At 56.4% G+C, this 11,400-nt stretch overlaps 1 protein-coding gene across 21 annotated transcripts in view; it reads left to right on the top strand.

Moving 5' to 3' along the window:
• The window catches only part of mybpc2a (myosin binding protein Ca), a 38,982-nt gene that overhangs the window by 21,376 nt on the left and 6,206 nt on the right, over positions 1-11,400 (top strand). For all 21 annotated transcript variants that reach the window (XM_084677386.1, XM_084677376.1, XM_084677380.1 and 18 more), the window contains 16 exons: positions 1,235-1,291; positions 1,760-1,932; positions 2,998-3,130; positions 3,332-3,456; positions 5,317-5,422; positions 5,555-5,718; positions 6,169-6,334; positions 6,799-6,905; positions 7,018-7,047; positions 7,204-7,343; positions 8,123-8,282; positions 8,843-8,947; positions 9,496-9,684; positions 10,189-10,323; positions 10,708-10,875; positions 10,959-11,047. In XM_084677386.1, coding sequence (XP_084533512.1) covers positions 1,235-1,291; positions 1,760-1,932; positions 2,998-3,130; positions 3,332-3,456; positions 5,317-5,422; positions 5,555-5,718; positions 6,169-6,334; positions 6,799-6,905; positions 7,018-7,047; positions 7,204-7,343; positions 8,123-8,282; positions 8,843-8,947; positions 9,496-9,684; positions 10,189-10,323; positions 10,708-10,875; positions 10,959-11,047 — 2,047 coding nt within the window. The remainder of the gene's footprint in view (positions 1-1,234; positions 1,292-1,759; positions 1,933-2,997; positions 3,131-3,331; positions 3,457-5,316; positions 5,423-5,554; positions 5,719-6,168; positions 6,335-6,798; positions 6,906-7,017; positions 7,048-7,203; positions 7,344-8,122; positions 8,283-8,842; positions 8,948-9,495; positions 9,685-10,188; positions 10,324-10,707; positions 10,876-10,958; positions 11,048-11,400) is intronic.

An 11,400-nucleotide genomic window follows, 5' to 3' on the forward strand; every position in this document is an offset into this window, starting at 1 on the left:
TCAATTTTATTTTTTGGGCGCTCCAATTTTTTTTTTGCAACCATTTGTTCTAAATCTCGTCACTTTTCAGGAAGGAGCTGGTGTGTTATCACTGTCGCTCCAGTTCAGATAGCTAACCATTTAAATGCAGGGTAGGCAAGTTGCACGCAGCTAGCTATTTTTAGCTTCTTTTTGACACGATTCAAACCATAATATCCCACCTCCTCCCTTCAAAGCCACTCCCGTACAGTACAAGTACAGTACCGAGCATTGGTACTGGAGGGGAGTGCAGGGGGTGCAGGTAGGGAGGTAGACAGACAGGTAGCCCGTCCAATCAATAGTCAGGGTACCCCTTAATGATTGGTCGTGTTTATTACAGTATTGCGATGCCCACAGATGTCTGAATGATTTGATATTACCATCAAACCTTTAGATATATTGGTTGCTATCAAGACAAGTTACTTTCGGCAAACATGACAAAAAGTGCTTCTCAAACATTGCCTACCCTGCCTTTAACCGTCAAAGTTGAAAACGTCCGTTAATGATTACCTCAAGGCAGCTGAGAATATATCAAAAATACTATTTAAGCAACTAGTTATTTAGCTAGTGGGCAATAGCTGTGATGAAGCACTCCCTGACCACCCCACCAGCGCATTTCTGACAGAAAAAAACGTAATATGGACACAGTAGGCTATGTGTGGTTCTTGGGCTTGTGTAAACCTGTCTGTACGATAGCTACCTGTACGTTTCGCCTGTGTGTGTATTTGTATGTGCACAGTGAGAGGGAATACAACGCTCACTATGTCCATACAGTCGGATTCAGTGCAGTATCTCTGTTTATGTAGGTTTGTAAAACATGTTATTCATGAGTAGTGCTTCTCAATTGTGCATATTTGTAGGCCAAGTTTGTTGCGTTGTTTCCACGTCTTGCTGTCACCCTGAAAACTGTTCTAGTTAGCGCGCTCTTGATTCATTCCACACTTGTGTTCATCCCTCCTCATCCTGTCTTTACGTTGTCAGAGGCAAAAAGGGGGTCAAGAAAGGGTAAGATTTCGTCCCAGGTGTCTTCTCAGTATCACAATGTCTATTTATCTGTGTGTGTGTGTTGATTGTGTACAGCTGGATTGACTCTTTTGTAAAAGGTCAGACACTGATGTGACGTCACACTTAGGAGCCCATGTGGGCGTTAGCTGTCCCAGGTGGGCCTGGGTGCGTTTGGGAGGATGAGACTGACCTTTCTTCCCTCTCTGCTCAGAGGAGACGCCGGCGAGGACGCTGGGGAGCTGGACTTCAGCGCTCTGCTCAAGAAAAGGTACCAGAGATGTTGACCTCATTGTTTGAGCTCACTCTGAAGAGGTCCCAGACACTCAGCTCTGAGTCTGGAGGAGCCAGGAACATCCTGGTCCACATCTGGATCTTACTCTGCTGAGTCCTCTGTTTTCTCTCTCTCCTCTGTTTACTATCTCTCCTTTCTCCTCGGTTTTCTCTCTCTCTTTGCCTTTCTCTCTTTGTCACTTCTTCTTAGTTTCTGTTTCTCTTTCTGTCTTTCTCTGTGTCTCTTTCTCTCTCCCTCTGGCCTTTTCTCTTTCCTTCTTTCTCACGTTCTCTCTCTTTCTCTCTCTCCACTCTCTGTCTCTGTCTGTCTCTCTGTCTCTCTGTCTCTGTCTCTCTGTCTCTGTCTCTCTGTCTCTCTGTCTCTCTGTCTCTGTCTCCCTGTCTCTCTGTCTCTCTCTCTGTGCGTTTTTCTCTTTCCGTCCCTCACACACATGTTGTTCCTCAGGGAAAAGAAGCAGAAGGACGAACCCAAAGTGGAGGCGGACGTGTGGGAGATCCTGAAGGACGCCAAGCCGTGCGACTACGAGAAGATAGCTTTTGAGTACGGCATCACCGACCTCAGGGGCCTGCTCAAGAGGCTGAAGAAGATGAAGAAGGTGGAACCCAAGAAGAGTGATGGTGAGGAGGGGGAGGACCTGAGAGAGGGAGGGTGAGGAGGGGGGAGGACCTGAGAGAGGGAGGGTGAGGAGGGGGAGGACCTGAGAGAGGGAGGGTGAGGAGGGGGGAGGACCTGAGAGAGGGAGGGTGAGGAGGGGGAGGACCTGAGAGAGGGAGGGTGAGGAGGGGGAGGACCTGAGAGAGGGAGGGTGAGGAGGGGGGAGGACCTGAGAGAGGGAGGGTGAGGAGGGGGGAGGACCTGAGAGAGGGAGGGTGAGGAGGGGGGAGGACATGAGAGAGGGAGGGTGAGGAGGGCGGAGGACCTGAGAGAGGAAGGGTGAGGAGGGGGGAGGACCTGAGAGAGGAAGGGTGAGGAGGGGGAGGACCTGAGAGAGGAAGGGTGAGGAGGGGGGAGGACCTGAGAGAGGAAGGGTGAGGAGGGGGAGGACCTGAGAGAGGGAGGGTGAGGAGGGGGGAGGACCTGAGAGAGGGAGGGTGAGGAGGGGGGAGGACATGAGAGAGGGAGGGTGAGGAGGGGGGAGGACCTGAGAGAGTGAGGGTGAGGAGGGGGTAGGACCTGAGAGAGGGAGGGTGAGGAGGGGGGAGGACCTGAGAGAGGGAGGGTGAGGAGGGGCAGGACCTGAGAGAGGGAGGGTGAGGAGGGGGTAGGACCTGAGAGAGGGAGGGTGAGGAGGGGGGAGGACCTGAGAGAGGGAGGGTGAGGAGGGGCAGGACCTGAGAGAGGGAGGGTGAGGAGGGGGGAGGACCTGAGAGAGGGAGGGTGAGGAGGGGGGAGGACCTGAGAGAGGGAGGGTGAGGAGGGGGGAGGACCTGAGAGAGGGAGGGTGAGGAGGGGGGAGGACATGAGAGAGGGAGGGTGAGGAGGGCGGAGGACATGAGAGAGGGAGGGTGAGGAGGGGGGAGGACATGAGAGAGGGAGGGTGAGGAGGGCGGAGGACATGAGAGAGTGATGGTGTGGGAGAGTGTGTGTGTTTTGGTGTGTGTGATGTTGCTCAGCCTTAGCTGTTGTTGAGGATAGATCATGGAGGTGGAGGAGAGGGTGTGACGGTCTTCTCTCTCCCACAGCCTTCTTGAAGAAACTGGAGGACATGTACTCTGTGGACAAGGGTAAGAAGATCCACCTGTCTGTGGAGCTGGCCGACCCCAACGCTCAGGTCAAATGGCTGAAGAACGGACAGGAGATCAAGCCCTCCGCCAAGTGAGCTCTTCTTTTGGGCAGGGGAGTGTGTGTGTGTGTGTGTGTTGGGGTAGGGCTTTAGTGTGTGTTCGGGTGGTGTGTGTGTTGGGGCAGGGTGGTGTGTGTGTTGGGGACAGTGATGTGGGTGTTGGGGTGGGGTGGTGTATGTGTGTGGCCACGTGTTTATATGACATTGTGTGTGTGTGTGTGTGTGTGTGTCAGGTACGTGTTTGAGAGCATTGGCAACAAACGGACTCTCACCATCAACAAGTGTAACCTGTCTGACGACGCGGCCTATGAGTGTGTGGTGGGAGAGGAGAAGAGCTTCTGTGAGGTCTTCGTCAAAGGTACGTGAGGGGGGGGGGTCGTGGTCCAGAGAGTGTGGTAGAGTGACAGGTTTGACCGGTTCAGTTCATCAGTGAAGGGGAGGGTTCTCTTGGGCTAGGGCAGGGGTCTCCAGAGATACTGGAGGGACACCTGCCTGTATGTTTCCTCTCCAACACTAATTTAGCACACCTGATTCTAGTAAGGAGCTGCTTGATCAGGTAACTAGTGGTGAACCAGGTCAGATAAGTGTGGTGGGAGCACAAACCAACAGGCAGGTCAGGTAGCTATCCAGGAACAGTTGGAGACCCCTGGTGTAGAGACTGAAGTTGAGTAACGGTTTTGGTTCAGTTTTTCTGTGTGGTCGTGTGTGGACTTGTTTACATCCACAGTCTCTACCGTGCTTACATGTGTGTGTGTGTGTGTGAGCAGTATGTGGTGTGTGTGTCTGTGAGCAGTATGTGGTGTGTGTGTGTGTGTGTGAGCAGTATGTGGTGTGTGTGTGTGTGTGAGCAGTATGTGGTGTGTGTGTGTGTGTGTGTGAGCAGTATGTGGTATGTGTGTGTGTGTGTGTGTGTGTGAGCAGTATGTGGTGTGTGTGTGTGAGCAGTATGTGTGTCTCTTCACCACTCTTTCCTCACTGCCCTTCCTGTCTTTACACAATCAGACCCAAAACCAGACGGTAAGCTTTCACCACACACACCGTCACAGTGACATCACCGTGGGCGCGTGTGAGTGTGTCGGTGTGTGTGTGTGTGTGTGTGTTGTTATTTGTTGTCGAATCTCCACATGAGATAAAGGTGAAGGTACAGGCTGTGTGACATCACGCCATCAACTCCTCTTCCTGAAGAGCTGAAGTACTTTGTGTTGTAGTTCTGGAGAGGAGTCTGGGTATTGTAGTTCTGGAGTGTAGTCTCAGAGTTTGTCAACCTTACTATGTCATCAAACATGGTACCAACTCCCAGAGTGGTGCATGTTCTGCCACGAGGCTGACCCAGGCCAGCTGGGCTTGTCTGAGCAGGAGTTCCTCAGGTGTGCGGAGGGCGGTGAAGGAGGCGTGGTCCACGGCTGCTAGCTGCACCCAGCAGGACACGACACAGAGACATGCTGGTCCTCGCCAGAGCGCTGAAGCCCTGTCCAGCCCCAGCCCCAGTCCCAGCCCCAGTGTGGGGCCCTGGGGGTCTGAACAGGCGCTTGGTGGCTAGCAGACTGAACACTGTGAACACTGGGGTGTGAACTCTGTGTCAGATCCCTGGGTGACCTGGGGCATGTTGCCTGTGCTCGTCCTCATCGCACAGCCGGCGATGGGGGAGGGCCTTTCTGTGTTCCGCACACGTCCTCTTGTGTGAAACTGTCTTGTTCCCCTTTCCTCTTCCCTGCTCGTGGTCTAGTGGGGAGGGGTGAGTGTGGGGTTCCTGTCTGAGGGGGGAGGGGTGAGTGTGGGGTTCCTGTCTGCGGGGGGAGGGGTGAGTGTGGGGTTCCTGTCTGAGGGGGGAGGGGTGAGTGTGGGGTTCCTGTCTGAGGGGGGAGGGGTGAGTGTGGGGTTCCTGTCTGAGGGGGGAGGGGTGAGTGTGGGGTTCCTGTCTGAGGGGGGAGGGGTGAGTGTGGGGTTCCTGTCTGAGGGGGGAGGGGTGAGTGTGGGGTTCCTGTCTGAGGGGGGAGGGGTGAGTGTGGGGTTCCTGTCTGAGGCTGTCCAATCAGCCAGGTGGTTTGAGAGCTGTGTGGTTGAGAGGTTGAGAGGGTGGTTCGAGGCTGTGTGGCTGTCTGATGGCATGCAGTAGTGTGACCCTGGGGTGATGAGTGGGAGGTTGACCACTGGGTGACCCCTGGGTGACTGACACCAGGTGAGGGTGAGGGTTGACCCCAGGCTGTGTGTCCTGCAGAGCCCCCGGTCACCATCACCAAGCTCCTGGATGACGTCCACACGGTGGTGGGGGAGAAGGTGGAGTTTGAGGTGGAGGTGTCAGAAGAAGGCGCCAACGTCAAGTGGTGAGGGGGAGTTCTCTTCTGACCTGCTGTCACCAGTGCTGTCTGTCTGGATGTTTCTCTTCATGTCTTCATGTTGTGTTTCCACTGTCTCACTCTCTCTCTCTCACACACACACACTCTCCCTCCCTCCAGGATGAAGGATGGGGTTGAGCTGACCAGGGATAGTTCCAAGTACAGGTTTAAGAAGGATGGGAAGAAGCACGTCCTGGTGATCAATGAGGCCACCAAGGAAGACATTGGGATGTACTACGCGTGCACTAACGGGGGAGAGTCCAAGGCAGAGCTGGAGGTGGAAGGTAGGGACAGGACCCTCAGCATGACGGAGGCTAAACTCCCTTTATACGTACATACTCCTCCCTCTCCTCTCCTCACCCCTCATCTCCCTCCTCTACTCCTCTCTCCCCTTCTCCTCCTCTCTCCTCTCCTCCTCTCGCCTTCTCCCTCTCCTCCTCTCTCCTCCTCTCCTCTCTCCTCTCCTCTTTCCTCTCCTCCTCCCTCCTCTCCTCCTCTCGCCTCCTCCCTCTCCTCCTCTCTCCTCTCCTCCTCGACTCCTCTCCTCCTTTTCTCCCCCCTCCTCTCCTCCTCTCGCCTTCTCCTCCTCTCTCCTCCTCTCCTCTCTCCTCTCCTCTTTCCTCTCCTCCTCCCTCCTCTCTTCCTCTCGCCTCCTCCCTCTCCTCCTCTCTCCTCTCCTCCTCCCTCCTCTCCTCCTCTCCTCCTCCCTCCTCTCCTCCTCTCCTGGGCTCCAGATAAGGAGCTGGAGGTGCTTCAGAGCATCGCTGACCTGACGGTGAAGGCTGCAGAGCAGGCCGTGTTCAAGTGCGAGGTGTCGGACGAGAAGGTGATTGGGAAGTGGTTCAAGGACGGCGTGGAGGTCGTCGCCAGCAGCCGCATCAAGATGAGCCACATTGGGAGGTGAGGCGCCCCACGCTGTGCCTGTCCTGCTGGAACTGCTGCTGTCTCTCTCAGCTGCTGTTATCAGCTGCTGTTATTAGCTGCTATCTGTTATCATCTGGTAGATGTTATCAGCTGCTATCTTTTATCAGCTGCTATCTGTTATCAGCTGCTATCTGTTATCATCTGGTAGATGTTATCATCTGGTAGATGTTATCAGCTGCTATCTGTTATCAGCTGCTATCTGTTATCAGCTGCTATCTATTATCAGCTGCTATCTGTTATCATCTGTCCTCGGCAAGACCACTTCAGGCTGGAGGTTCATCATGGTACACCAGTTTCAGAAGATGAAAGCCAGTTTGCATGTTGTTTGACTCCATGCCATAGCATCATGGATCATGTTTCCAGGGCAACCCTGCTTTGTGCATAAGCGTGTGCCGTGACGAGTGTCGTCTCCTTGGTAACGATGGGATGTTGTTACCCAGGACACACAAGCTGACTATTGATGACGTGAAGCCGCAGGATGCCGGGGACTACACCTTCGTTCCGGAAGGATACGCTCTGTCACTGTCTGCCAAGCTCAACTTCCTGGGTGAGAGAGAGAGATGGGGTGGGGGCTGGGGGCAGTTGTCTTAAAGGTGTTGCTGATAACTAACAAAGCAGCTCAGATTAAACTGACTCTGATCCATGTGTCTTTCCCTCAGAAATCAAGATCGACTACGTCCCTCGCCAAGGTGGGTGTGGACGTTCGTTGGCTGGCTCCAACGCCAAGCTGCATGTGCTAGCGTGGTGCTGGCGTGGTGCTGGCGTGGTGCTGGCGTGGTGCTAGTGTGGTGCCAGCCAGCCTGCAGGACTCACCCCGGCCCCCCTGTCTGTGTCCACCCCCACAGACCCTCCCAAGATCCACCTGGACACGAGCGGCTCCGGCAGCAAGAACACCATCATCGTGGTGGCGGGGAACAAGCTGCGCCTGGACGTAGAGATTACAGGAGACCCCGCCCCCACTGTGTGCTGGAAGAAAGGAGACACGGTGAGGACATGCTCTCCCCCTGTCTTCCTCTCCTCCCTGTCCTCCTCTCCCCCCTGTCTTCCTGTCCTCCTGTCCCCCTGTCCTCCTGTCCCCCTGTCCCCCTGTCCTCCTCTCCCCCCTGTCCTCCTCTCCCCCCTGTCCTCCTCTCCCCCTGTCCTCCTCTCCCCCCTGTCCTCCTGTCCCCCTGTCCTCCTGTCCTCCTCTCCCCCTGTCCTCCTCTCCCCCTGTCCTCCTCTCCCCCCTGTCCCCCTGTCCACCTGTCCTCCTGTCCCCCTGTCCTCCTCTCCCCCTGTCCTCCTCTCCCCCTGTCCCCCTGTCCACCTGTCCTCCTGTCCCCCTGTCCTCCTCTCCCCCTGTCCTCCTCTCCCCCCTGTCCCCCTGTCCTCCTGTCCCCCTGTCCCCCTGTCCTCCTCTCCCCCCTGTCCACCTGTCCTCCTCTCCCCCTGTCCTCCTCTCCCCCCTGTCCCCCTGTCCTCCTCTCCCCCCTGTCCCCCTGTCCTCCTCTCCCCCCTGTCCTCCTGTTCCCCGTCCTCCTGTCCCCCTGCTCATCACATCACACCCTCCCCTAGCTGCTCTCCCCCTGTCCTCCTCCCCCTGTCCTCCTCCCCTGTTCTCCCCCTCCTCTCAACACACCCAACCCTGCCAGCATACCCCCTGAAGGGAGGAGAGCGGGGATGGAGGGATTGTGTCATCCCAGGAAGTCTCTGCTGTGTGGTGGTGTTCAGCAGCCGTGACGGGGCAGAGGTCTCACCTCTTAACTCCTGCCGCCCGTCTCCTAGGTGATCGAGGAGAGCGAGGGAAGGGTGCGAGTGGAGATGAGGAAGACTCTGTGCAGCTTCGTCATCGAGGGGGCGGAGAGGGGCGACGAGGGGAAGTACTCCATCACAGTGACTAACCCTGCAGGAGAGGACAAGGCTGAACTCCATGTTAAGATCGTTGGTTAGTGAGGCTCCTCTCCTACTCTCTTCTCCTCTCCTCCTCTCCCTTCTTCTCCTCCTCTCCTCTCCTTTCCCCTCCTCTCCTCACTCCTCTCCTCCTCCTCTCCATCTCTCCTCTTCACCTCCCCTCCTCTCCCCTCCTCTCTCCTCTCCTCTCCTCTCCTCTTCACCTCACCTCCCCTCCTCTTCTTCTCTCCTCCTCTCCCCTCCTCTCTCCTCACTGCTCTCCTCCTCTCCCCTCCTCTCTTCTCTTCTCCTCTCCTCACTCTCCTCCTCCCCTCCTCTCTTCTCCTCTCCTCACTCCTCTCCTCCTCCCCTCCTCTCTTCTCCTCTCCTCACTCCTCTCCTCCTCCCCTCCTCTCTCCTCCTCCCCTCCTCTCTCCTCCTCTCCTCACTCCTCTCTCCTCCTCCCCTCCTCTCTCCTCACTCCTCTCTCCTCTCTTCTCCTCCCCTCCTCTCCTCTCCTCTCCTCTCCTCTCCTCTCCTCTCCTCTCCTCTCCTCTCCTCTCCTCTCCTCTCCTCACTCCACCCCTCCTCTCTTCTCTTCTCCCCTCTGCTCAGATGTTCCTGACCCTCCAGAGAACGTGCGCTGTCTCTCAGTGGGGGAGGACTTTGCCTCAGTTGCCTGGGATCCGCCCGCTTTCGACGGCGGCGCCCCCCTCAAAGGTACCCCCCCCCCCCTCATCCCCACATTGCCAACTCTCTCTCTCATTGGCCAGATCCCATGACCTCAACTTCTTTCATTTATTTATTGATTGATGTCCCCAAAAGCAGTTCATTATGCAGCAGACCAGCGTAGAGACAAGACAATTCATTGTTTAACACCATTAAAGATATAATAGAAAACAATACAAAACACACAACGCAACCGCAACAACTGCCCTGTTCCCTACTCCTGCCCCTTCACCTGCTCCCTCCACCCCCTCCCCTCTCTGGTCTCTCCCCCCACCCCCTCCCCTTTCTGGTCTCTCCCCCCACCCCTCTCCTCTCTGGTCTCTCCCCCCATCCCCTCTCCTCTCTGGTCTCTCCTCTCTGGTCTCTCCCCCCATCCCCTCTCCTCTCTGGTCTCTCCTCTCTGGTCTCTCCCCCCATCCCCTCTCCTCTCTGGTCTCTCCTCTCTGGTCTCTCCCCCCACCCCTGTCCTCTCTGGTCTCTCCCCCCACCCCTCTCCTCTCTGGTCTCTTCCCCCACCCCTCTCCTCTGGTCTCTCCCAGGCTACCTGATGGAGAGGAAGAAGAAGGGCTCGTCCAGGTGGACCAAGCTGAACTTCGAGGTGTTTGAGTCGACCACGTACGAGGCCAAGAAGATGATCGAGGGCGTGCTGTACGAGATGAGGGTGTTCGCTGTCAACGGCATTGGGATCTCCCAGCCCAGCGAGAACTCCAAGCCCTTCATGCCCATTGGTGCGCTGGGATTATCAGATAGAGGATCTGGGATTATCCGATAGAGGGACTAGGATTATCAGACAGAGGGACTGGGATTATCAGACAGAGGGTCTGGGATTATCAGATAGAGCTCTGGGATTATCAGATAGAGGGACTAGGACTATCAGTCAGAGGGACTGGGATTATCAGTCAGAGGGACTAGGACTATCAGTCAGAGGGACTGGGATTATCAGATAGAGGGACTAGGACTATCAGTCAGAGGGACTAGGACTATCAGTCAGAGGGACTGGGATTATCAGTCAGAGGGACTAGGACTATCAGTCAGAGGGACTGGGATTATCAGATAGAGGGACTAGGACTATCAGTCAGAGGGACTAGGACTATCAGTCAGAGGGACTAGGACTATCAGTCAGAGGGACTGGGATTATCAGACAGAGGGACTGTGATTATCAGACAGAGGGTCTGGGTGCTGGAACCTACTCATTTTTTCCCTTTCATCCTCTAATTCCTCCTGGCCCCCAGCCCCCACCAGCGAGCCCACCCGCCTGCTGGTGGACGATGTCACTGACTCCACCTGTGCTCTGAAGTGGCGTCCCCCAGAGAGGATTGGGGCCGGGGGCATGGACGGCTACATCATCGAGTACTGCAAGGAAGGAGGTAGCTGTTCAGCCTGTTCACACCTGCACAGATCAGAGGGGGGGGGGGGGGAAGCTGCTGTCAGCTGAGGCCTTTACCGCAGCGGCCTGGGTTTGAATCTAGCCTGGGCTGCATGTCTTCCCCTCCCCCTCTTTCTCTCTCTCTCTCTCTCTCTCTCTCTCGCTCTCTCTCTCTCTCTCTCTTTCTCTCTCTCTCTCTCTCTCTCTCTCTCTCTCTCTCTCCCCCCTCCCTCTCTCTCCCTGCCTTTCCTGTCACACTTCACCTAGAAACTGCCCAGTAAACCATGAAATGTGCCCCAAATACATCATGGATCAATCTTAGCTAACAGCTTTTCCCTCCTAACACTGTTCATCTCCGCTTCACTCCTATTGGTCCTTCCCTCAGAGGACGTGTGGGTGCAGGCCAATCAAGAGCCGGTGGAGAAGACCCAGTACCGTGTAAAGGGGCTGCCTGTTGGGGAAAAGATGCTGTTCAGAGTGGTGGCTCTCAACATCGCTGGACGCAGCCCTCCCGCCACTCTGGCCCAGGCTGTCAATATCCGGGAGATCATGGGTACTAGAGACTCTCTCACACACCCTCTCTCACACACACACTCCTCCTCGTGTCTGTGTTATAATTCCTCCCTCTTTTCTCAGAGCAACCCAAGATCCGCCTGCCCCGGCAGCTGAGGACCAGGTTCATCAGGAGGGTGGGCGAGAATGTTAACCTGGTCATCCCCTTCCAGGTGAGACAGGGACTCTCCTGGCCAAGTCCTAGCCCCAGCCCCAGCCCCAGCCCCAGCCCCAGCTCCAGGCCCAGCCCCAGCCCCAGCCCCAGCCCCAGCCCCAGCCCCAGCTCCAGCCCCAGGCCCAGCCCCAGGCCCAGGTCCTAGCCCCAGCCCCAGCCCCAGCCCCAGGCCCAGCCCCAGCCCCAGGTCCTAGCCCCAGCCCCAGGCCCAGGTCCTAGCCCCAGCCCCAGGCCCAGGCCCAGGCCCAGCCCCAGGTCCTAGCCCCAGCCCCAGCCCCAGGCCCAGGCCCCTAGTCCCAGCCCCCAGGCCCATGCCAATGTCTAGTTCTCACATCCAGCTATCATTAGGAT

This window comes from Hypomesus nipponensis, chromosome 17 (genome assembly GCF_054491055.1).
Source record: "Hypomesus nipponensis isolate SF chromosome 17, ASM5449105v1, whole genome shotgun sequence".
Lineage (NCBI taxonomy): Eukaryota > Metazoa > Chordata > Actinopteri > Osmeriformes > Osmeridae > Hypomesus > Hypomesus nipponensis.